We start from the raw sequence: 25,403 nt of genomic DNA, 5'->3' as shown, positions 1-25,403 counted from the left end.
GAAAACAGCTGGACTTCTAGAAGTCAATACTTTATTGACATTCTTACCAAAGTTCAGATTTCTGATACTAGATTGCTTTGATAAGACTTTATCAAAATCATACACCTTATCTTAGATAGATCACAGGTGTGTCTAAACAATTTCAGAACTATGAAAAGGGATGCCATAATCATAGTCTCAATTGTTTAGACCTTTTGCCATTTCTCATAAGTCAATGTTAGTGTGCCGGTTAACCATGCACGCTCCACTAACGACTTTGAGAACTGCAAATATCACAATTGCTATCTACTTGGTGAAAGAATTTCCTCACCATCATTTTCATGAATCGGAGAGAAACCTTATGACACTTAGATTTTATGGTGTATGTGTTCTTATCCATGTGAATTTTTCAAACCATAATCACAAGACTAGGTTAGTGACAAATCCTAACTCATATGGATTGAACTTGTGCAATCTTAACCTCTTGCCACCTGGCAGCACAAGGGCCTGCCATTGCTTCCAAGTAGTTATGCAAACAATTGAGAACATGTAGAACTCAAATATATATAGCCAACTTAACTGGAATGGGCACAGAAATGTCAACACGATAGGTTATAAACCTCTAGTTGTGTGCTAGTGATGAAATACATGTTTTATTCTTGATTACTTCTTGAAACCCTTTCAGGATCTTTTAGACTCCCACTGTCTCCTTGACCTATAAGACTTTCTTGCCAAATATTCAAGAGATAGTGTGGATTCTAATCAAGACAAACACTTAACACAATTGGCCTAAGTTGGTCTCTGTTTTATCCAAAACATCACAACTTACCAAATTCAAATGTACAAGAGTAGAAAACCTTTTACTCTTACATTTCACTAGTGTTAATAAACCTTCTTTAAGATGTGTCACTCAAGTTACATTTGTGGTGGGCTTGATCAGTGCACAAGAATATGTACTCGATCCCTTAGTCCTTTACTTGACTCACACATCCATGTGAACAAGTAATTAGTCTTAATTTTCCAATGCTTGAAAGTTCTCATTCATCATACTATACAACTTGCATGATTCCAAGTTTCTATCCAACTGAAACTTGGGTGATGAGAATCGTTCATTATTTGGAAAATTTAGACACTACCACAAATGAAAGAATCAAATTCATATTTCCACTCTTGCTATTAATGGAATCATATAAGCAACAATTTTTTTCCTTTTCACAAATGCCATTGTAAGGATATTTTAAAATAAATAAAATCAAAATATTTTTTCTTTTATTTTAAAAACTTTGCAGAAAAACTATCCTTACAGTGCAAAAGCACATGAAAAACTTTGTTGTTATCTATTCCTAAGCAATATATCATAACTCCTAAGCAACAGCTCAACATTCTGATCACAGAACCATGCGATCGAGATCCATCTTCACGATCAGAATCAGCATATACTTCCTTTAAGTTTCTTCACTTTTCTTTGATTCTTAAAACATCAACATGTGACCCAGTCACATCATGTAACAAGAATCTCAGAATAGAAACTTAACAGAGTTAGATAGTGGACTTTAACTGAAGTAGAGTCAATCTTCTTAACTTGATCAACCTTATGATCTTTCAAGTAAATAGGCTGCTTCGCAATCAATGCCCCTTCCTTTGGCAAGAGAAACATAGGGACTCTTTGGGAATGGTACATGGGACTATCGCAGACTTAGCCTTTCTCTTTACCATTTGGTCAACCTAGTTGACTATGGTCAATCCCTTTCCTTGGGAAGAGAAGGCTTTTCTAGATATCCAATGTTACCATTGTTAATGTCCATGGTAGTTTGGGAAGTTGATCTACTAATCAAATTTGCTCTCCCAGTGCTCCAAATTATTGCTGATTCAGCAGCACCAAGCAAATAGATAACAGCATTAAGGGTCATGTCATAGTCTGTTTCATAGTAATCCCAAAGGAATTCACTGTGTGACTTAGAAAGTGATTGAACCACCAACTTTCTCAAGAGTTTGACACCCAACTCTCCCGGCTTGTCAATATGTGACTTCATCTCCAAGATGCGATCACACATAGACCTTGCTTGCCAATAGGGCTTGAGTGACCTTGAAGTTGTGGGTTAGGGAGAATAATTGGAGGAGGTGGAGGAAGTGAAGTTCCAAGAGATTTGGGAGGATCATAGATGTCTGAACCAAACATCTTTTTGGGAGATATTCAAGATAGTTGATCTAAAGTCCTTAATATAACACCCAATATGAAATATTAAGGCTAGGACCCAGCAAACTATTTTATAACTTGGAAGAGGGATGCCGTAATCCAAGCTATAAAATATTTGAAGGTAGGTGAATGACGATTCACCAATTTCCACCAAGATAAACGAAATGTATTATTAGGTTTTAATTGGTTTTGAAACTCCTAGATTCTTTTGAGATTCATTGAACTTTTCAAAGGCATGTTTCAATCTCGAGTGTGCCCTTCAGGTTTTGTGACTGGGATGCCAAGGATCACAAAACAAGGTGTGAATAACCATGCAAATATACTTGGTACCCTTAATATTTACCCCTCAATCGATGTGCCGGTTAATCACACACGCTCCAACGATACTATGATAAACATTAAGTTACCCTTTGCCTACCTTGTTAAGTCCAGGTTAGTGTGCCGGTTAACCACACACGCTCCACTAACAGCTTAAACAAAGTGCAAAGTGTAATTTCATGGATTAGCACCTTATTCAAATTTTCCTAAGTAACTAAGATTGTGAATTTATAAGTGTTTAGTTACTTAGTATTTATCATTATACTTATAATGAAGGGAGAATTATAGTCCTTGTCCTACATGTTCGGCTAACGACCCTCCACCAGTCAAGGAAGCGGTGGGTGAGAGTGGACACCCATCAAACTGCCATTTTATAGGCAGTAATCTTATACCCCCCTTATAGACCAGCTTCGTGAATGAGGCCTACTAATGGTAAGACGACTTGCTCTTATACATATAATATATTAAACTTTTAATATTATAATAGTATAAGGGTGTATTTTAGACATTTAAAATACTTGGTGGTTTAATCTATTAATTAAACTATACTCTTAATTTAATTAAATTTAAACCATGTCATTATGGAATTATTAATTCTATTTTAATTAAACACTTTAATTATCTATTAATAAAGTCCATAAGAGTTAATTGAATTATTCAATAAAAACATCATAATTCCAATTATTAAATTCAAAATTAAAATCATTTAATTAATTGTTTAAGTTACGAACCCAAGAGTTTTAGAATTCAATTCTTTTTTTTATCATAAAAAAACTTTTTCCAAATTCCAAAACTTGAGGGCAAGTTTTGTAACTCTTGAAAACTTTTGGATTCCATAACTTATGGAGTTAAATACTTGTTTTATGATGAAACTTTTCATGTTCCATACCTTAAGAACAAGTTATGGAATTCTTTAAAACATTAAGACCAAGTTTTGTAACTCCATAAAAAACTTTGAATCAATTTTTTTTAAAAACCTTTTCATATCCATAACTTATGGAGGTTTCAAAAAACTCTTTAGATCAAACTTTTAAAACTAATAAAATAATCATATCATTTTATCTTTTACTAAATTTGACCTAATTCAACTCATATAGCAAATGATTCAAATTTTACAAATAATTAGTTTTTCACAAAAACAAGTAATTATCTTAAAATTTGATAAACGTCATGTTTTTTTTCCTTTTTTTTCAACTTGAAAATAAAACATTTGCATCAATATAACAGAAAACAACCCATAGCTCTGATACCACTGTTAGGTTTTGAGCATTCTAACACTCCTATGGTGTACATGCAACCCTATAAACCTTGGATCTATGTTTTCTCTATTATACATGCAAATATTAACTATTCCAAGGTTTCATCCTAACTAGCATATTATGAAGCACCTATACTACAAAGTTCTAGTTAGATGACATACCTTTTCATGTAGCTTGATGTCTTCAAGCTTTAAGAGCTTAGCCCTAATAGTGTGGAAGCCTCAAATGGAATCACAAATCACCAAAACACCTTGGAAGAACTTGATAGAATATGTATGCACACTAAAATCGTCCCACTCTTATTTTCACACACTTGTGCCAATTTTATGAGCCAAGGACCCTTTTATATATTATGGAGGATTAGGGTTACATCCATGTAAACCCTAATACCCATGACCTTTCATTTACATAGGATCCATGGGTTAAAAGCTCCATGGACCATCCATGAAAGCTTAGCCCAACCTAAATGAACTTGGCCCATTCCATATATATAAGAGTCCATATTTAATTAGTTCTTTTTGATCACTTAATTAATTCTAAATTAATTCTTGATCAATACTAATTAAATAATATGATTCCATATTAATATATTAGAACTTATAATATATTAATATAAATCATAAATATACTATTCTCAAAAGACTATCCATATAAATTGCGCCGGTGAAGTGCAACCCAAATGGACCATGTCGGGTCGGGTCAAGTACATACCAAATATAGTTATGCACTTAGACATTAATCCAACAGATGCCAACTAACATATCACAGCAGTAACTATCTCAAATAACAAATCAAAGGGCCGGCCTTGGTGCCTTAGACCCTTGGGTATAGTGAGGATAACTCACCTGAAGAACCAAACCACGAAAGCACACTCCCGAAGCACTGCTCCAAACCCCAACACCTATTGCCATCAATGGACCATTGACATAAATAACCAATTACCATAACACCCATGAAGGTCGAAGTCAAAGTCCAGGCCAAAGTCAAACTGACTCTACTCGCCGAGTCAACCCGTTGACTCGTCGAGTCCTTATACTCTGAAAACTCTTAGAACACGACTCAACTCGCCGAGTCACCCCAAGACTCGTCGAGTCCAACGATCTCCGAGTCCCATCCTTCTCAACTCACCGAGTCACCTCCCGACTCACTGCTTCGAGGTTTAACCAGAAGAGATTGGGGTTCTGCGACCAGACTCGCCGAGTCCAAGAACAGACTCGCCGAGTCCAAGGCAATCTTCAACAGACTCGCCGAGTTGTTCTTCCAACTCGCCGAGTCCATTCACATGTTCATACAACTCGTCGAGTACACCCATGTGACTCGCCGAGTCTCTCCAGTTCTCAATCCATACAGTGGCTTTTCGAACCATGCAGGGGCTCCAATCCATAGATCCACTCTTCTACCGTCTAACCCTCACATAAAGTGGCAAACTTTACGTGAAACCAAGGAGATATAGGCCCAAAACGCTCTAGGGCTAGGGTTAAGGACGAGGGGGCGTCACCAACAACTCTTAGACAGGAGCTTTATGACATTTTGGACCATCACAAGCCTAGATCTGAGGTAAAAACCTCAGATCTAAGCCTCTAACTCGAAATAGCTCTCAATCATACCAAAAATGCCCCAAATCTCAAATGATAAAAGATCTAGATGCAAAAGAGCCCAAGCAACAGATTATTACATCCAATATAAGCTCCAACTAAAGTAGATCCCGGATCTACACCACTCCTTTGCAGCAAGCCTCTTGATCTTCAAGCCCCTTTCCAAGATTTCCTCCTCCAAAGCTCTATTCTCTCTATTAATGGAGGCTCACTCGATTTTAGGGTTTCTAGATCTCAAAAGGGTAGTAAAGAGGCTAAGGGTGGGTTATAATGTTCTTTATATAGGGCACAACCCCTGGGATTAGGGTTTTCTCTCTACAGCACCAACTCGTCGAGTCCAAGCCGCCGACTCGGCGAGTTGGCCACTTAAAACGCGACAGAATCCCGCTCCGACTCGGAGAGTAAGCAGACTTACTCGTCGAGTCCCTTCTTTTATTTACACTTTTGGCCCTTCATTGAACTTCTGAAATTTCGGGATGTTACAACTCTCCCCCACTTAAATTAGGCTTCGTCCTCGAAGCCTACTGCAGTATACGATTCTGAATATACCTCCTGCACTGTAGATTCCGATTTCCCAATCAACTCAGGTCCTTCCAGACCCTAACACTGTACCCCCTTTTAAATTAACTTCTTCTCGTGTGGTATCCTTGCCAATACTCCCGGCCGACCACCGACCTTTTCTACTTAAAGTCAGAACACATAAATCCAGTATCACCCGATGATACTGCCACCTTCCTGACATGAACACACCTTCGAGACTTGCGAAAGTTAGACACCACAATAATTCACTGAGCTCTGCTATAACACTAGTCCACCTTTCTTCCTCCCAAAATTGGTGATAACCCGGATAACCTACAATAAGGAACGAATCATGTTCCCATCCCGAATCTATTCCCCTTTTTACAATGACAGGATACTACATCCTTCAGCTTCTAGCAACTCCCATGAATCAACCAGCTATATCACATAACCATTCGTACCTAGCTCAATCAGCCTCGGGCTGGAATACCAGGTACGCCTATAACGGGTCCAGTCATCCCAAGGATGGTATACCCTCGCATTCTCATGCATGTTTGGCCCAATCAACCCTCGGGTTGGAATACCAAACACACCATGTCCAAACAATCATAGGGTCCGGTCATCCTCATGATGGAATACCCTAGATTGGAATACCACTACTCACATAACCCATGCCTACAACCATACTTGAAGCCCAAGGATCCAGCCTTGCAGCTCCTTTAATCTACTCTGATTCGGCACAACCGAGTGTAACTCACCCGAATCTCGACATCACTTCTACTCCAAATGTATCATGACATGGAACATTACTATCGCGATCTCTAGGTCCACGACCTACGACTGGAATATCCTCACACGGTGCTCAGCACCGGTCTAGACTGCTCCCGAGTCTATCAACGCCGCTATCTCTAGCTCCTCTGTCCAAATCTCCAATCTGGAGCTACTCACCTTCTCCTCTTCCAAGGAGACCTGAACCATGACATCGCATCATCAGTTGGTGCCGAAATGTCGGAACCTTACTCTACATCGTACACTTGTGGAGCACGTCGCTATCCCATAACACACATATATATATACTCAGACTAATTACATAACCTACAATCCATACAGAGTCTTTCGCATGCTCCTCAACATTTTCTACACTTAGGAACAACCCCATTGATTGTCATAGCATAGCAGCCTACTCAATACCTGAACATAGATCTACGAACATATACAGAGTCTTCAGCCTGACTGGACCGCCCTACCAGGCCTTCAGTCTATCTGGACCACTCTCAGAACCTTCAGCATGTCTGGACCACCTCTCTGGGCCTTCAGCCTGTCTGGACCGTTCTCCGAGCCTTCGGTCTGACTGGTACGCCCCAATGACCTTCAGTCTACCCGGACCGCTCTAAACTGTTGAGCATCTCCCTGGACTACCCCTCTTGATGCTCTCTCCCATGCATCCTGTTCTCACCCACTTGGGGCTTCGAACTCCTGATCTACTATGTGGACTATATCCCCAGCCTAACCCTAGGCCTCATGTCGATTCTCCACCCTCTCGGAAATCCGTGGCCCGTTCCCTGACCCGCGTGTCTACTACATACACTAAATAACCCGCAATCCCGTGCTGAATGTATTGTCGAGCCCTGGCAGCTAACAAAACCCTCAATCTATCATTCCAAAAACCCTCAGAGTCGAGCACAACCTCGACCGAATACTCGAACTGAACTCAAACCATGATCAGAACTCCAACCTGATTCCCCGAATTCTGTTATCAACCACCGAGAAGACGTGATACACATGATGGGGAGTTTTACCAAACTCCCAACTCACACAATCCTCCAACCCAACAGCCACTTGATTTGTCTTCCTTCCTGCCAATGATGCGAGACTTATCCCATTTTCAACACCGCTCCTGCTTCTGTATCCTGGGACGATTCTCCCCCACTTAGATTCGACTAAGTCTTCACAATACATAGACATTGGGGAAGTTCCCAACCCTTCTCACTTTCCCACAATCGATCCGATGACAACCAACTCTTTCCCAATTGATCACACATTTCTAATAATCAGATGAACACTTTCTGTATCCCAGTGCAACCGACAGTCAGTAATGCTTGAATGGTCCTACCCTCATGTCTTGGAGACCAAAAGATAAATGCTGCAAATAATACCTCAGCAACGAACCACTTCCCTTGGCGCTTTCATTCGTAAATCACTAACGGTTGCTGAAACCACTGAATCCTGACGATGATGGATAACCCTTCTGTGGAACCCTATCCACCGACTTCACACCTAATACCCCTTTTCCTAAAGGTGTTCCAAACAAGCTTCCCGCTCTCGGGCTCTAGAAATCATTCTCTTCAGGGTTCGCACCCTGACTCACTTACCAGCTCAACCGCCCACCGCTTGAACTGCAGTAGCTGAAACAACCTCTGCCCTAAACCGGGCTACAACTACTCCCAAGACATAGTCTACAATCCCAAAAGTGCAATAGATCGCACAATCAATCCTTTCCGTCCGATACAAGAGATCCAAGGCAAACCGGACCTCACAAATACTTATGCCACGTCGACCGTCCTGAGCTCACCGACGCTGAAATAATATCGCCAACCCCTTCAACCAACTGACCCCGAGCAAGAATACAACTTGATCCTGGGGTCACAAGCCTGCTCACTCCTTCGAGCTCGGAAAACTGAAAGGGCACAATCCTTGCCCTATAAAACGATAGTCCAATCCATCAATTAACCATTCCACTTCCAACTGCAAAACCCCATCTGAACATAATCATCACTCCCTTCCGGAGTTCCCACGACTCACATTCCGGCCTCGAGCAAACCCCCGAGCCTCAAATCTAGAAACCCACATGCTAACCTCTCCCGCTCAACCCGCGGAAATATAACGAGTACAAATCATCTTCCCAATCCAAATAACTGCAGCCCTCTGCTCATCAGAATGTGTCCCAGAACTAGAAAGCTCGGCCAGCTCCTCCCTTTGCCGTCATTACAGCTGTTAAAGCTGCCACGGCAACCGTCTCGGCAATGGCTGCATAGCGCTCGTTGAAATACTCAACCATGACGGTCTTAAAAGACCCAATCATCTCCGGAATCCATCCCCGAACGATCTCGATCACCTACTCCCGGATGATCCCCTCCTGACACGATCTTCTGACAACACTAGCCTATCCTGGCTGCCAGTTCTCGATCCTGATCCGGACCCGGTCTCAAAACGTCTCTAATAATCCATACCATAATCATGGGAACCGACTCCAACCCAACCATGGGGGTTGTGACTTCCTTGATACACGTATGGGTCCTGTGCTTTCAGTAGTACGGGCCCATACTACCTTCCACACCTACCCATATTTGTCTCAAGTATCACCACAACACCCTACAATATACCTATACATAGAGAGCGATAAATCCTCACTCTAGACGAATGCTAAATATCTCATCACTGGCCTCCCGGCCTCTCACTACCCACCTATCCATGAAACTTCCATCAACCGCTGCAGCACTAGTGTATGCTAGCCATACATAACGCTGGACCCTATAGACTTTCGAATATCCAATCCTACCCTAAGCCCTAATCAATAAGAACAGAACATAAGGCCAGATCAACATTCTCAGGCTATAAGATCGTAATTATATACAACTGTGATGCATACACAAGTAACTACAGTAATGATGTCAATCTCATATAAGGAATACCCTAGGCCAACAGGCATCATGAAATCAGGCAATTAATTCCTGAAGATCCCTAGCCTAGTACTAGCATGTTGTTCTAACATATCACAATAATCAAATAACTGTATGGTATTTTGGGGTCTACTTACTGGCTCCGGCTGATCGTACCCTCTGCATCCTCCTTTACTTATTTTGAAAACCATTTGAAAACCACTTAAAAATCTTTCCTTGATTTGAGACTGGATTCACACGAATGTTCCTCCAATTCACTCAAACCAAGGCTCTGATACCAACTTGTAACACCCATAAAATTCAAGCCGATTTAAAACATTTTAACCCATTCAAAAATCATTAAGTTATTACAACTTGTTTTCAAAATAGTTTAAACATCAGAGTATCCCCATAACCAAATCACAAAATCATGAAATATGAGGAGCGGTACGATCACGCCTTTGCCTTGCCACGATCACCTGATGTACCTGAAACAATAAACTGAAACCGTAACCTCAAAAGCTTAGTGAGTTCCCCCAAAATACCCGTACACACATAAACATACACATACAGCAATGAACAACATACTATGGGTCCAATCAACCGTCAGGTTGGAATACCCCAGGCCCTCAACCATCGGGTTGGAATGCCAACATACTACGAGTCCAATCATCCTCGGGATGGAATACTCTCGGCCCACAACCATCGGGTTGGAATGCCCACACACCTATACATACAATAACTACTATGGGTCCAATCATCCCTCGGGATGGAATGCCCCAGGCCCTCAACCATCAGGATGGAATGCCCACCTACTATGAGTCCAGTCATCCTACCGGGATGGAATACTCCTGGCCCTCAACCATCAGGTTGGAATGCCCACCTACTATGAGTCCAATCATCCTACCGGGATGGACTACTCCTAGCCCTCAACCATCAGGTTGGAATGCCCACCTACTATGAGTCCAATCATCCTACCGGGATGGAATACTCCTGGCCCACAACCATCGGGTTGGAATGCCCACATACTAGCAAACATGTGCACCTATCAAATAATCATATAACAGTCTACAGGACAACATACTAGGGCCCTATCATCCTATCGGGATGGAATACCCTCTACTACTTCTCAACACGTGCACATATAACAGGTAATCTCCTACCAGCATACAGACAGTCAGACCAACTACAGGTCACTAAGCATAGCCACATCCAATCTACCAGAATACCGATCTAACAGAGCATACCATCATATAACCATCCTATCTACCAGGATGCCAACTAACATATCACAGCAGTAACTATCTCAAATAACAAATCAAAGGGCCGGCCTTGGTGCCTTAGACCCTTGGGTATAGTGAGGATAACTCACCTGAAGAACCAAACCACGAAAGCACACTCCCGAAGCACTGCTCCAAACCCCAACACCTATTGCCATCAATGGACCATTGACATAAATAACCAATTACCATAACACCCATGAAGGTCGAAGTCAAAGTCCAAGCCAAAGTCAAACTTCATCACTGACTCTACTCGCCGAGTCAACCCGTTGACTCGTCGAGTCCTTATACTCTGAAAACTCTTAGAACACGACTCAACTCGCCGAGTCACCCCAAGACTCGTCGAGTCCAACGATCTCCGAGTCCCATCCTGCTCAACTCACCGAGTCACCTCCCGACTCACTGCTTCGAGGTTTAACCAGAAGAGATTGGGGTTCTGCGACCAGACTCGCCGAGTCCAAGAACAGACTTGCCGAGTCCAAGGCAATCTTCAACAGACTCGCCGAGTTGTTCTTCCAACTCGCCGAGTCCATGCATATGTTCATACAACTCGTCGAGTACACCCATGTGACTCGCCGAGTCTCTCCAGTTCTCAATCCATACAGTGGCTTTTCGAACCATGCAGGGGCTCCAATCCATAGATCCACTCTTCTACCGTCTAACCCTCACATAAAGTGGCAAACTTTACGTGAAACCAAGGAGATATAGGCCCAAAACACTCTAGGGCTAGGGTTAAGGACTAGGGGGCTTCACCAACAACTCTTAGACAGGAGCTTTATGACATTTTGGACCATCACAAGCCTAGATCTGAGGTAGAAACCTCAGATCTAAGCCTCTAACTCGAAATAGCTCTCAATCATACCAAAAATGCCCCAAATCTCAAATGATAAAAGATCTAGATGCAAAAGAGCCCAAGCAACAGATTATTACCTCCAATATAAGCTCCAACTGAAGTAGATCCCGGATCTACACCACTCCTTTGTAGCAAGCCTCTTGATCTTCAAGCCCCTTTCCAAGATTTCCTCCTCCAAAGCTCTATTCTCTCTATTAATGGAGGCTCACTCGATTTTAGGGTTTCTGGATCTCAAAAGGGTAGTAAAGAGGCTAAGGGTGGGTTATAATGTTCTTTATATAGGGCACAACCCCCGGGATTAGGGTTTTCTCTCTACAGCACCAACTCGTCGAGTCCAAGCCGCCGACTCGGCGAGTTGGCCACTTAAAACGCGACAGAATCCCGCTCCGACTCGACGAGTAAGCAGACCCACTCATCGAGTCCCTTCTTTTATTTACACTTTTGGCCCTTCATTGAACTTCTGAAATTTTGGGATGTTACAGTAAATCAGCTTCAAAGTTTGGTATGTTTAGCTCCACGTGGGATTTGGTTCAGTAGTGTATTGGATCATTAGATTAGTTGACAATGCATCCTCGATCGTTGGTCATTTCGTTCATCATCAGTAACGGAGATTCTTTGGAAGTTTCAAGTTGTATTAGACCAAGTTTAATAGATGCATCAACCTATCGTCAAGTTCGGCTCGAGTTTGGCAGATGTCCTTGATTATTGGAAGTTCAGAATTTGGGGCGGTGCTGTTTAGTTTTCCAGACGTGACTTTAGATCAGCATATAATCAAATTTTGGCATGTCATGTTGGCAGGGTCAGTATTTGGATGGATCCGACCAGGGTTTTAGTAGCATTTCTGGATAACTTTAAAAGTTTTATCGAGCTAGTTACGTATTAATGGGATCTGTTCAGTCTCAATTAAGGTATGTGATCTTGTTTTGGTCGTTCATGAGGATGTTTTCTGTTAATTATTGAGGTTCGTCATTTCTTTAGATCTACTGGTACTTCACCCTTTGGGTAAGGTTGTGAGGAAAAAGGAACGCAGTAGATCCAAGGTTGGTTATGGGTTCCCTTAAGGCTGTGTATTGTGTTAAGTTCATTAGATATTGTCGTGAGGGGTGCATGTGGGCTGGACGAGATAGCAATTGAGCATTTGGTTCAAATTATATGCATGGTTCTTATTTGGGTTATAGCCTTTGAATTTGAACAAGAGTGTGATCACCTATCCTATTATCTAGTCATGTGCGACCATGTTTTCTTTGGATTATGGATTTGTAGCAGCCTGTGCTGTGAAAGGAATTGTACGTGGTAAAAAGGGTATGGTCGTGTTATGTTTAGTTAGCATTAAGATGGACGATGATTGGGTTCCTGCAAGACGGTGGATTGAGGTTGAGTATCTTTAGGTCCCCGTGGTACTGGTCGTGAGTTTTCAGGCTAGTAATGGAATGACAGAAAGATCGGCGTGGTACCGTGAGCTTATCGTTTTAGTGGTTAGAATGTGTCACAATATATCGTGAACCAGTGGATGTATGTTTCATATTGGTGGGACCCGGTAGTCATTTGATTGAAAATCTTATGTCTTAAGATCGTTAGTCTTGTTGACATGTTTGGGTGTTAGTGCATTGTTGGGAGTCGGGAGACTCCATGACCAGCTGGGTTGGATCTTAAGGATAGTAGAAGTTTGTCTTTATGGATGTATTAGTGGTGCACCGGAAGTCGCTTGATGAATGGTTGCAATTATGGACCACGTTTTCTAGAGGATTTTTTAGGGGTTGGGTAACCAATGTTGGGTATCAGTTCTGAAATCTTTAGTCATGAAGTTCGTCGCAAATGTCTTAGGTGTTTTGTTAGGTGGTGATACGCATGAACTGACAAGGGATTTGGACACTATGTGAGAATTCTTGGATTGACCATCATTATACTGGTGGGAGTAGTGGATCGGTGATAACTTGTCAGGAAGTCAAGTGTGTATACAAGGTTTTCCGGCACGATTTTTAGAATTTGGAATTTTGGGAGATTCATGATCAGGATGTTTTGAGTATTCTTTCTGTTGGATGATCATCAGCCCTATGTATGGCTTCTGAAGTTTAGACTGATGGGTTACCGTTTCAGGGAGTATATTATCGGATTTGGTTTGTAGTTGTAGGTTTGAGAGTTCCTGGTTGTAGTGGTTTTATCTAGAAGTGAGGTTATGTACTTAGGGAGAGAAGGAAAATTTTGTGGTTTAGCATTTTCAAGTTATTAGGTTTTTCGTTGATGGTTGTGGGTTCCCGAGTGTTCTCTCAAGTTTCTTTATAATATGACTTGGTGTCGAGATGGTTAGAGAGAGCTTACGGAAAATGTTGACGTTGCTTCATAGACCTTAACCAAGACGGATTTCGAGGACGAAATCCAATTTAAGTGGGGGAGAATTGTAACATCCTGTTTCGTGAAGTTCTTATTTCAGGATTGTGGACAATAAATGGATCAAATGGGGGCCTTGGGCTTCAATGGAATGGAGTTTAGACTCTATTGGAGGTGTATGATGTTGGATAAGTGATTTAAACCTTGTATCGTGCAATGGAAGCTGAGGGGTAAAATGGGAAAGGTTATGTTTTGGGCTTCTTGCATAAATTAAGGATTTTAGTTCGAGATTTTTTTAGTCATTCGTATCAAGATAGAATTGTAGAGCTCGCCGATACCTTTCCATGGATATAAGGATCATCGAAAACGGAATTGAAACAAAGAAGTTATGGTTGTTTGAAGTTAAGCTTGAAAAAGGAGTTTGGTAGTACGTTGGGCGTACACTAGGTAGTACGCTGGGTGTACTAGGTTGAAGGGGACGCGTTTTTAGGGTGTTACGCTAAGCGTAACTTATGGTACACTAAGCGTACCGCCACAATGTTACAACCTTAATTTTGTGGTTTTGAACCCTATATATTTAAGGACTCTAACCCCTTGGGGTCTTTCCTAACATCAACCACCACCCTCTTGAGCTTCCAACTCGAAACCCTAGCCCCTAGAGGAAATCTTGAGCCTTTTTATGTCTTTTGGGTGCATTTTGAAAGAAAGAGAAGTCCAAGCTTGTTGATTGTTGAAGCTCAAGCTTGTGGATCTAGAGCCTACATTGCTTTCCTCAACTCTAGAAGGTATAAAGTTAGAAACTTGATAAATGTTTCCTTAGATCTTGCTAAGTTCTTAAGTTTTATGCATTTTAGTCCCATAATCTTGGTATTCATGAGTATGGCTTACTCTAATCCAAATGAGTTGTCCTTTCAGACGTTTTTGGGTGCTTTGGGTCATAAAAATGTGATTTTGGTCCCTTTCTTCCCTCTATGCAAGAGTTATGATGATTTGGTTTGTGTATTAAGTTAGGCTTTTGGTGTTTGGACTCCTTCTAGCCATGAAAAGTCATAAATTTGGAAACTTTATGACTTAGATTGATATTTAGGACTAGATCTGAGCTGTGGACGTGGTATCTTAATGGAATAAGCACTTAATGAAGGAAAATGAAACTGGATGAGTACGTTGGGCGTACTTGGTGGTACGCTGAGTGTACCAGGATGTAGCCCCGTAATCAGGAAGGGATTAACTACAGTGAGCGCAGTGACTGAGTACACTGAGCGTGCTCGGCCTGTGTTGACCTCCTTTGACTTTTTGACTCTTTGACCAACAATTTGACCAAGTTTAACTTAGGGCCATTTTGGGTAATTTGAGAAATTGTTTGATATTAAATTCACTGTTTTTTGTATAGGTGGCCTGTAGATTTGTCACTTGGAGCAACATTCATTTCTGCTATCTTTCAGACTGTGAGGTGATTGGTGAGTTTTCCTCACTGTACTCGTAGGTCGAAGGCACTAATGTCGGCCACTAGGTTATGTATCCTGGTATATAGGATGTTGCTATGCTGTAGTTATATGTTAGATCTGTATGAATATATTTTTCCTGGTTATATGTTATTTATTGCATATGTCGACATAGTACGGTTGGGTTGAGGCAATACTGCTTTGTGTAGAAGCCAACAAACCTGGGAGCAAACCATACATAAGTTGTGGGCCGGAATGACAAGCCAGACTTATGTTGTCGGCTCGGGAGCAATCCAGACATGAGTTGTGGGCTAGGTGGGAAAACGAGACTCATGTTGTGGGCTCAAGGGTAATCCAGTATGATGGTTGTGGACCCACTATGCATGTTGTTTATGTTTTATGGTGGTATTTTGGGGGAACTCACTAAGCTTTGACTTACAGTTTGATTGTTATGGTTTCAGGTACTCGAGAGGATAGGGGCAAGGCCAAGGCTTGATCATATACATCATCCTAGATGTTTATGAGATTATGATTTTGGGATACTCTGATTCAAGTTTATGACTTTTGGAAATTATGTTTTGTAAACACTTATGATTGTGGATTGGTTTCAAAAATGGAAAAACTTACCTTATTTTTGGGATGTTACATTTCATAACAACATTTTGGTGCAGCCAAAACGCGTGGATGGAAAAATATTAGTTCTTTATTAGGAAAAATGACTTAGGAGGGTTACGAACTATCGATTTGTTCACATTTAGTCATTTTTTATACACCATATACCATCAAACTTGTTTAAATTGTTCACATTTTACCCTTGTTAACGATTGATGTAGGTTACAAGGGTAAAATGTGAACAGTTTCAACAAATTAGCTAGTATATCGTATACAAAAAAAAAGACTAAATGTGAACAAAGTTAAAAGTTCTTTTGAGAATCAATATTTATGTAAAACTTGAGATTTTTTTGGCCATTTTTTTTTCAAAACCAACACCACCATAATTAAAAAATGACTTTTATTTAAGTATTTATTGTAATTTGCATATATTTATATTTATAGTTTTCATGTTTTTTTTTCTTATTTCATAATTAAGAACTAAACTGTTAGACTAGGTTATTAATGTATGTTGGGTTTTATTCGTCATTTTAATTGGTTATCTGTTTATTCAATTAGGTTTAATCATTTTTTTTTACTTCTAAAATATTAACCGAAACCGAAGCAAAGAATGTTTGTGTAAATCGGTTTTTAGGTTATTTTATTTGGTTCTCGGTTAAAAATGAATAACAAAAATCAACATTTCAAGTGTATTAAGAAACAATGATTTGTTCAAAAATAACTTAACAATCAACGTCTAGGCCAATCGTAGATAAAAAAAAATACGAAAAAAAAAACGATGTGAAAACTATAAATGTGCATTGTGTATATATGCACATTTGTGAATATTGATAATATTCATATATACACATTGGTGAATATATACACTGTAACGCCCGTGTTTCTGGGCTAGGCATTAATGTTGTTATAATAGTCTAGGTTAACCCTTGTAACTCATTTTGAAATAGTAAGAATGTGTTATTTGAGTATTATGTGTTTTATGCTAAATTATGTGGCTTAACTTAATTAAGAATAAAAAATAAGCGTCAAAATGAAATGTTAGATTAGCCCGATATCTCTACATGAAGTTGTAGTGGTCGTGGCAAGGTTTCCGAAAATATAAAGAATGCTGAAATCCGAGTTATAACGAAGAAGTTATGACCTGTCGAAGTTTCGCGACGGAACCGGCACGACGCTGAAGGACGTAAAATATGAATTTAAGATAGAGCGATATCTAGCCTTAGTTATCTAAACGAAAGTTGTATAATGCATTAAACCGAGAGCGTTCATAAAAAGAACGTCTAAATCTGACTTCGTATGAGGAAGTTATGATTTTTCTAAGTTTCGACTGAGCGGTATGCAGCCCGAAATCTCGAAATCGAGATCGAGTGATAATTGGCCAAAATAATCTAAACAAGAATCGAAGATCTCGTCGTTAGTAGCCCATCGGTAAAAAGACAGACGAAAACGGACGTCGGATGAAGAAGTTATGACTTTATAACAGAGTTTTCCTATCTCGGCCTACTAAAAATAATATAATAAAAATAAATTCAAAATTAGCCGACAAAGTCTAAATGAAAGTTGTAGAGCATAGTCTCACCTACGCGTGAATATAAAGAACGTCGAAAACGGAGCTCGTATGCGAAAGTTATGTATTTTTGAAGATCATGGCACGCATACCAAAGCTTATCCGAAGAGAGCCTGGGGATGCGAGGTACGCCCAGCGTACAAGGAGGTACGCCATGCGTACATGTCGACACCGAAGTACGCCCTGCGTACGAGATGGGTACGCGCAACGTACTGCTGCTTTCCTCGGTCCAGAAGAGGCCACGTCGCCCCACCCGAAGTTCGCCACCTGGAAGCCTGATCCGAACTACGCCCCGCGTAGAGCTTCGTACGCCCAGCGTACGTGCGAGGTTCAGCCCCTATAAAAGGGCATGCGAGGCTGCCGATCTTTTTTGCTCAAAATCTTTCTTTCTCTCCCATATTTTCTCGTTTTGCGTGCAAGAAATACCCCCGAAGCCCCGGTATTATTCTCGAGACCCGAGGCAAGTTCCGAATCCCCGAAGATCCCGAGAAGTGAAGTTTCTGAGCCGAAACTTTGCCCGCAAGAAGCCCGGTTTTCAAGAAAGCATCCCGCTTTTATCGGAAAAGATTATTTTAATAGACGAGGTGCTGTCCGATCATCTTCTGATCAAGTGAGTGTATAGTCTCTTTCATAAACATGATTTTAATACAAGTATTGTTTGAATGTATTAAGTATATGTTAAGAGTGAGTGTATATTCGTTTTCTTCTAACACATAGATACGAAGTATTCTTTATAAAATACGTGCTATGTGTTTATATATTAATTGTTTATTTAAACTAGTTGTTGAATGGATGTTTTATACATGTTTTAAACTGTATATAAATGCATATATTTTATCTACTAATATGTTGGGTAGAACATGGGTAGACAGTTGGTGTGTGATAAAATAAAATGATGAGAGGCCTCGTTGTTGTTGCTGATTCAGTCATCTAGCGGAGTTTAGATGACGACCACAGACTTTTCTAGACAGTCCAGTGGAACGCTAGCAGACTCATTACCTGTAGGTGTTAATGAACTTGGGTGTTCATTTGTTGTACTCTATCCCCCTCATGGTTGCCTTTAGGACATCTATTGTTAAGGAAACCCCTTTGTAGTAATGTCCGTCCCGATGAAAATCCTAGATTAGGTCCCATGTAATAGTTGTTGTTTTAGGGACATAAAGTGAGGATAACGGTAATGGATAATCAGGTTATTGTTGGTTGATGAACTAAATATATTTATTTATTGTGGGTTGAAAACCCTATATGCTCACCAGGCTCCCAAGCCTGACCCACTCAGTTTCTCTGTATTACAGGTAGTGGCGCGAGAGCATAAGTTGGATGACATTGTCAATATATTTTTGGATTATAGACCAGTAGTTATATGTAACTGTTGTAAGGTCTATATTATATTGTTTATGTTTTTGGTCTGTATCGGAACATGACATCCCGAGTTTTGATATATAATGAAAATACATTTCTTTAAGAAATGTTTTGATAAACTTTATTTTATCATGTTTTGTTTTGGGGACAAATTTCCGCAACTCTTTTAAATCAATGGATTTACTCTGAAATTATTTTAAAAGCATAAATGAAACCGGTCTTTTCTGGCCGTGATTTTGGGGATGTCACATACACATTACAAAAAACATTGATTTTTTTTTATTATTATGGTGTGATTATATCTTTCCTAACAAATGAAAATAATTTTGTTACTTCTTATCTTTTTATGTATTATGTCATATGTCATTTTATGGTAAATTTGGATTAAATTATATACAAGTGTCATTTTGTGGCTTTTTTCATTTTATTAAATTTCATATAATACTTAAATGTAATAATAAATGTATATCAAACTCATTAATACAAATTTATTTATAATTTCTAAATTGAATCTATTATTTTAATTGTTTATTTATTTAGATTATTAGTTTAAACTTAAAAAATAAATAAACACTTCAATTTTAATAATTAATTTTTTTTTTATAAATTTAAATTTTCTAAATTGTTAAATCTTCATTTTGTTTATTTTTTTAGATAAACTCATGTAATACATGTTTGTTTAATTTTTCCTTTTAAACAAATATTTTTCTTTTTATAAATTTAAATTTTTTAAATTGTTAGGTATTCATATTTATTTATTTTTTTAGATAAACCCATATAATATATGAGTTGTACCACTATTTTATAATATGTTTATAAAAATACCGGTTAATGAATATGTAATAGGTATGTTTTTTCAATTAATTTGTAATATGTTTAATTAATCATCAATATGTACTTTTGCCACCGATTATCGACGATAAGTGCGTCAGTTACGGTGGCGATTGTTAGAGTTGCCACCCTTCACAAACCGCAGGAAAAAAATCACAATTACGCATCAAAGAAGCTCTATCTGCATCTATCCATTCTGAAATCGGTAATATCTTGCTTCTATTATCATCATTTAATGTATTTGTTAGTACGTATTAAGTTTGGAGCTGCTTTAGGAATTTGATTTAGGGAATTTTGAACTTCAAATTGATACTCCACATATTCCATGCTAGAATAGGCATAAATTCGTATGATTCCGGCAAATACCTCAAAAAGTTTCAGTTTTGTTAATGTAGATTTATGTGAAAGTCTAGTATGTACTCTCTCTGTGCTAAGAAATTAGAAAAGTGTTCCATTGTTGAATTCTCCAAGTTTATGAGCAATTTTGCAGTTATAGAGTTTACGCCGTGAAGAATTGCAATGTTTGAGGCTTGAAATGGCTTTCATATCATGGTATAATGAAATCGCTCCAGTTTTAACTATGAGAGTGATATTTCAAAATTGCTACAAGTTCTGTAAAACACTTGGCACGGAGATCTTCTAATCGTTACAAACTTCAATGAAATTGCCCTAAATTTCCTCGAAATCGTAGAGAACTCGTTTAAATCGACGCTGAAAGTATCTTCTGTTTGAACCGTAGATGCATAACGCTTCCGCTTTGATGATTTCAGGCACTGTATCCTTCAAACTTCCGATGATTGGATAGCTGGTGATGTTTGTGAAACCATGAACAATATGAAGAAGTACGACAATCATAAACATCAAACGGGTAGCTGTAAGGATGCTTTGCAGACTTGTACCCTATGGACTGATGGACTAATTTGTGCTTTTGAAGCTCTACGTGGCCACAAAAAGCATAAACCACAAGATACAATCGGTGGAAAGAAACATGGATCTAAAACCATAAGAACCAGTTCATCATATGGTGATGGAATTGATACTTTAGATGATACACAAACTGGAAATTACTGGATACCAATTGGTTGGTCAAGAATCACTCAACTTGTGGAGTCAATACAAGTCAATGGCTGCTGGGAAACTCAACATACAGAGCTTGCAATCGATGATGATGAAGTCACAGTTGCAGACATTGCTGTTCCTTACAGGGAACGACCCGTGGGTCCCACATGGTGGTGTCATGTTGATGCAGAACATCATTCAGTGAAGTCATGGTTAACTAACTCATCAAAGTGGTTACATCCAGCTATCAGTATTGCTTTAAGAGATGAAAGCAAGCTTATAAGTGAGCGAATGAAACACCTTCTTTATGAGGTTCCTGTTAGGGTTGCAGGTGGACTGTTATTTGAGCTTTTAGGACAATCAGCAGGTGATCCATATGTTGAAGAAGATGACATTCCAGTTGTTTTAAGATCATGGCAAGCTCAGAACTTTTTAGTTACTGCATTACATGTTAAAGGTTCTGGAACAAACATCAATGTCCTAGGAGTTTCAGAAGTCCAGGTTTTTCTGTATACAACAGTCTTGTTATTACTGTTTTGTTTGAATTTATTTATTTTAATCTTTATTAACTGATTCAAACAGGAGCTTCTTACTGCAGGAGGTGGTAATTTGCCTCAAACCATTCATGAAGTTATAGCACTCTTAGCAAGCCGCCTTGCCAGATGGGATGACAGGTGGAATATCCTTTCTTTGCTTTTATCTGCCAAATTAGAGCATTCACAATATGAACTTTTTCATTTTTGAAAAAATAATGAAAAGGCTTCTTTTATCTTTACAAAAAATATGAACTTTTAATTTACAAAGTTTTTAGATAATCTTGATTATAGTTGAGTTTCTTGATCTTTTACTTTTTAGTAATCTTGGTTATTTTTTGGGTTTAATAGACTATTTAGAAAATACATCTTTGGAGCAGCTGATGAAGTTGAATTGAAATTCATGGACAGGTTCTTAAATTCACTCAAATGAAACTTTCACTTCTTGTGTTATGTAATAATGCTCAAATTCTTACATTTTTTAGCTGCTCACTTTTAGGAGAAACCATGAGGATTTGCATCTATTCAGCATAATATTAAACCAAGAAATCAGAAGGCTATCTGCACAGGTATTGTTAATATGGAATCATCAGTTACAAAAATCAAAAAATTATTAAATAATTAAATAGAAATATATTGACACAAGAACAGATTCTATTTTTTATTCCATATTCACGTCCATTCCCAATATGAATTTATCTTTTGTATCTCTTTTTCTTGAAGGTTATAAGGGTAAAATGGTCTTTACATGCAAGAGAAGAAATCGTTTTTGAACTCCTTCAACATTTAAGAGGTAACGCAGCAAAACGTTTATTAGAAGGAATAACAAAAAGCACTCGACAAATGATTGAGGAACAAGAAGCCGTACGTGGACGTCTGTTCACAGTACAAGATGTCATGCAGAGCACTGTCCGCGCCTGGTTACAGGTAAATATAACAAGTTGTACTGTGTTTGACATAATTCCAATCATATGTCCAATCCAAAAAGGTGGAACAAGTGGTCCCATCTTTTTGGATATTTTGTGTCCCACACAATTATATGCAGTACAGGTTGTACTGTACTACACCAGGTGTAGTACAGTTGTCCTGCGAAAATTGCAATTTTTTTATCTCACCAAAAAAGATGGAACCGGGGGTCCCACTTTATTCGTCTTTTTGGGTGAGACTCAAATTTGTAATTTTTGTTTCATTGACATCAGTCTCAGACGGAGTATTACCTGTTCTGTCATACTAACAAATTCTCTTTTGCCAGGACAAAAGCTTACGGGTGACGCATAATTTGGGAGTGTTTGGGGGATGTGGACTTGTTCTTTCGATTATTACGGGACTTTTCGGGATAAATGTGGATGGGATTCCCGGATCTGAAAATTCACCTTTTGCATTTCTTTTGTTTTCATGTGTTCTTGGGGTTCTAGGAATTGTGTTGATTTTTATAGGGTTACTTTACCTTGGATTAAAAAACCCTGTTATGGAAGAGGAAGTTGAGGTGAGAAAAATGGAGTTACAAGAGCTTGTAAAGATGTTTCAACAACAAGCGGAATCTCATGCACAACTTCGGAAATCTGATTCTAGATCTAAAGTGACTTCTTCGGCTATACTTCCCGGTAGTTATGACAGTTATGTTCTTATGCCCTAACATAAATCAATGTTTAAGGACTGTTTTTGACAATTTTGGAAAGACAAGGGTGCTCTGTTAACTTTACTCAAACTTTATGTTTAGTTGTTGAGACTTGAGTAATTGATCCAACTATGAATTTTCTTACACTATGTACATATGTTGATGCATGCTTTATCCTTTATATATTGTGAACAAAAAAAAAATTAAAGTTGGTATTTCTTGTTTTTTACAATAAAAGTAGACCAGTGGTTAATACAAGAGTTGTAGAAATTAAAGGGGATTTCATCTTCTAGTGATATGTAAAAGAGATGCTGACGTGGCTATGAGTATTGCAAATCTCCATTTCCAACATGTGTTATAAGTTGAAGCAGCACCTTTGTGGTTTCTACGTTGACCTGCAGCTGCTCCGGCTGCATATACAGGTACCACCCCATTGCCGCCTCCTTGTGGGGAGGAGTTCGCCTGACCACCATCTCCTCCCTCCTGCACCCCGCCACTTCCACCACCACCACCACCACCACCTCTCACAGCGTTTACATATATACTATTGTCTTGTATTTTTTCTACAGAAAGATCCACACACAGTCGACAAGAAAAAGTACAAGTGATCACAAAACTCTTTGTTTTTCTGAAATCATGAGTTTTTAAAATCTATATCATATTAATGTAAAGAGAGAGAGAAAGAGAAAGATAACCTGAAACCAAGTTGTTGCTAATTAGAGAAAACGATGCAGGAGAACAGAAGGAAAAAAGAAGCACGGCTAATAGCATCAGCTGTTGAGCACCCATGTCAGTTTTCCTTCAATTCTTAGCTTTAGTGTTCTTCCAATTATATACTAATGACAACATATGACTTCCAGTCAGCCATAAGCTACTGTATCTGTATGATTCCTTTTGGTAAAGCATACACTTGAGTAATTGTCATCTTTATTGATTAGGCTACGTTTGCGTATTTCAGTCCACTATTTCGCTTGACAAAGAAACTGATATTTAGTTTGAGAAAAGAATATCGTACATTAGCTGTTGTTGGTAGGTAATATAAAAGTGAAAAACCATCATCTGGAACCTAGTTTTCTTCGGAAAAAGGAAAAAATAAGATGCCCACGACTCTTTAGTCTCTGGACATGGACCCTCCTAAGATTCTCTTTTACCCTACCGGTCTAAGATGTTGCCCTTTCATGTGATCTATTTAGCTTCATTTCACCTATAATTTTGTTTTTATTGATTGATTATGCATCTCAATTATGTAGTGTTCATAGGTGGAATGTATATGCTATGCAATGGTTGCATTAGAGCATCTCCAATGGAACTTTATCTTTTATTTTAAAGTTAGACTTTTTTTTTTGGAACAATCTTTTATTTTAGCCCTGCCATTAGCTCTGGATGACAATTTTTTTTAAACCACCATATATATATGGGTCATCACATTACTATATATAATCCGTTTGACTCTTAAAGAACACCATAATATCTGACATAAGGAAAACAGAAATATCAAACACGAAGGATATGCATAAATGTTGATTCTCCATGGACGTTTTCTTATGTTTTGTGATTTTGCATTGACAAAACTGCACAAATGGTCACTGTGGTTTGTCAAAAATTGTCATTTTGGTCCAAAAAAGTTTCAACTAGCATCAGAGTCCAAAGTTTTCATTTTGTTGTTTGTTTGGTCCAATCTATTATGATTTTTTTCAAAATGACGGATTTATCCCTGTTAATATGATTTTTTCTTTTTTTCTTAATTGTTTTTCTGATTTTCAGATTTTAAAAAAATAAAATTAAAATTAAATCTCTCTCTCTCTCCGATCTTCCTTCTCGTCACTCCTTTTTTCTTCGACTCCCAAATACCAACTGAACCACCGATTCCTAAATCAGTCACAAACCGACGGCCGGACACCATGGCTCCGTTCAACCCTGCGGTCTGGAAATCGGACTGTCACTGTGCCCCGGCACATGATTCTCCGGCTATGTGCTGTTGTGATTCGACACCGGCCCTACAACTTGAACGGATCTTCACCTACTTACAGCCACCTTCCGATCTGCCGAAATGTTTTAGAGTTCTTGAAAATGTTGTGATTCGGCACCGACCTTAACTCGATAACTCACGAACGGACATTTAAATTTACAGTTCACCTACACAAGCACAAACAGCACTTTTCGATTTTTTACACATTTTCGTGACAACTGATATTAAATACATCTTTAACAACATGCTGGGTACTAGGTTCACCAACTATCTACTGCTAACTGTATACTCCGGCTATGTGTTGTTGTAGAAGATTGAGTTGATTTAGAGAGCCAATTAACGGAGGAATTGGACCGAAGACTAAGCTAGACGTAAGGTCGAGCACCTGGAGTGCACCCGTCTTCTTCCTCACGAACATCATCA

The 25,403-nt window shown here is 39.0% G+C and overlaps 2 protein-coding genes across 2 annotated transcripts; one reads left to right on the top strand and one right to left on the bottom strand.

The window, feature by feature from the left end:
- The first annotated feature begins 19,872 nt into the window (after positions 1-19,872).
- On the top strand, positions 19,873-23,155 carry LOC145138658 (uncharacterized). The gene is made up of 7 exons (XM_079072698.1): positions 19,873-20,006; positions 20,572-21,361; positions 21,443-21,534; positions 21,745-21,804; positions 21,893-21,962; positions 22,117-22,320; positions 22,646-23,155. Exons 2-7 carry the CDS (start codon positions 20,627-20,629, stop codon positions 23,027-23,029), a joined length of 1,545 nt encoding a protein of 514 aa, XP_078928824.1. The 5' UTR covers positions 19,873-20,006; positions 20,572-20,626; the 3' UTR covers positions 23,030-23,155.
- Positions 23,156-23,166: 11 nt separating this feature from the next.
- Positions 23,167-23,989, bottom strand: LOC145138659 (uncharacterized). Its single transcript, XM_079072699.1, has 2 exons — positions 23,707-23,989; positions 23,167-23,574 (listed from the first exon to the last, which is right to left on the bottom strand). Exons 1-2 carry the CDS (start codon positions 23,798-23,800, stop codon positions 23,294-23,296), a joined length of 375 nt encoding a protein of 124 aa, XP_078928825.1. The 5' UTR covers positions 23,801-23,989; the 3' UTR covers positions 23,167-23,293.
- Positions 23,990-25,403: the final 1,414 nt, after the last annotated feature.

Source organism: Lactuca virosa, chromosome 9 (genome assembly GCF_052849685.1).
Source record: "Lactuca virosa cultivar CGN04683 chromosome 9, Lactuca_virosa_CGN04683_v6, whole genome shotgun sequence".
NCBI lineage: Eukaryota > Viridiplantae > Streptophyta > Magnoliopsida > Asterales > Asteraceae > Lactuca > Lactuca virosa.
This window is presented reverse-complemented; position numbering and strand designations above follow the sequence as displayed.

Bases quoted from the DNA above. Each gene is read 5' to 3' on its own strand.
- LOC145138659 (XM_079072699.1), bottom strand. From the start codon at position 23,800: ATGGGTGCTCAACAGCTGATGCTATTAGCCGTGCTTCTTTTTTCCTTC. The intron at 23,575-23,706 runs GTTATCTTTCTC...ATCTTTCTGTAG, and splicing joins TAGCAACAACTTGGTTTCAG to AAAAAATACAAGACAATAGT.
- LOC145138658 (XM_079072698.1), top strand. From the start codon at position 20,627: ATGAACAATATGAAGAAGTACGACAATCATAAACATCAAACGGGTAGC. The intron at 21,535-21,744 runs GTGGAATATCCT...TGGGTTTAATAG, and splicing joins CTTGCCAGATGGGATGACAG to ACTATTTAGAAAATACATCT. The intron at 21,805-21,892 runs GTTCTTAAATTC...GCTCACTTTTAG, and splicing joins GAATTGAAATTCATGGACAG to GAGAAACCATGAGGATTTGC.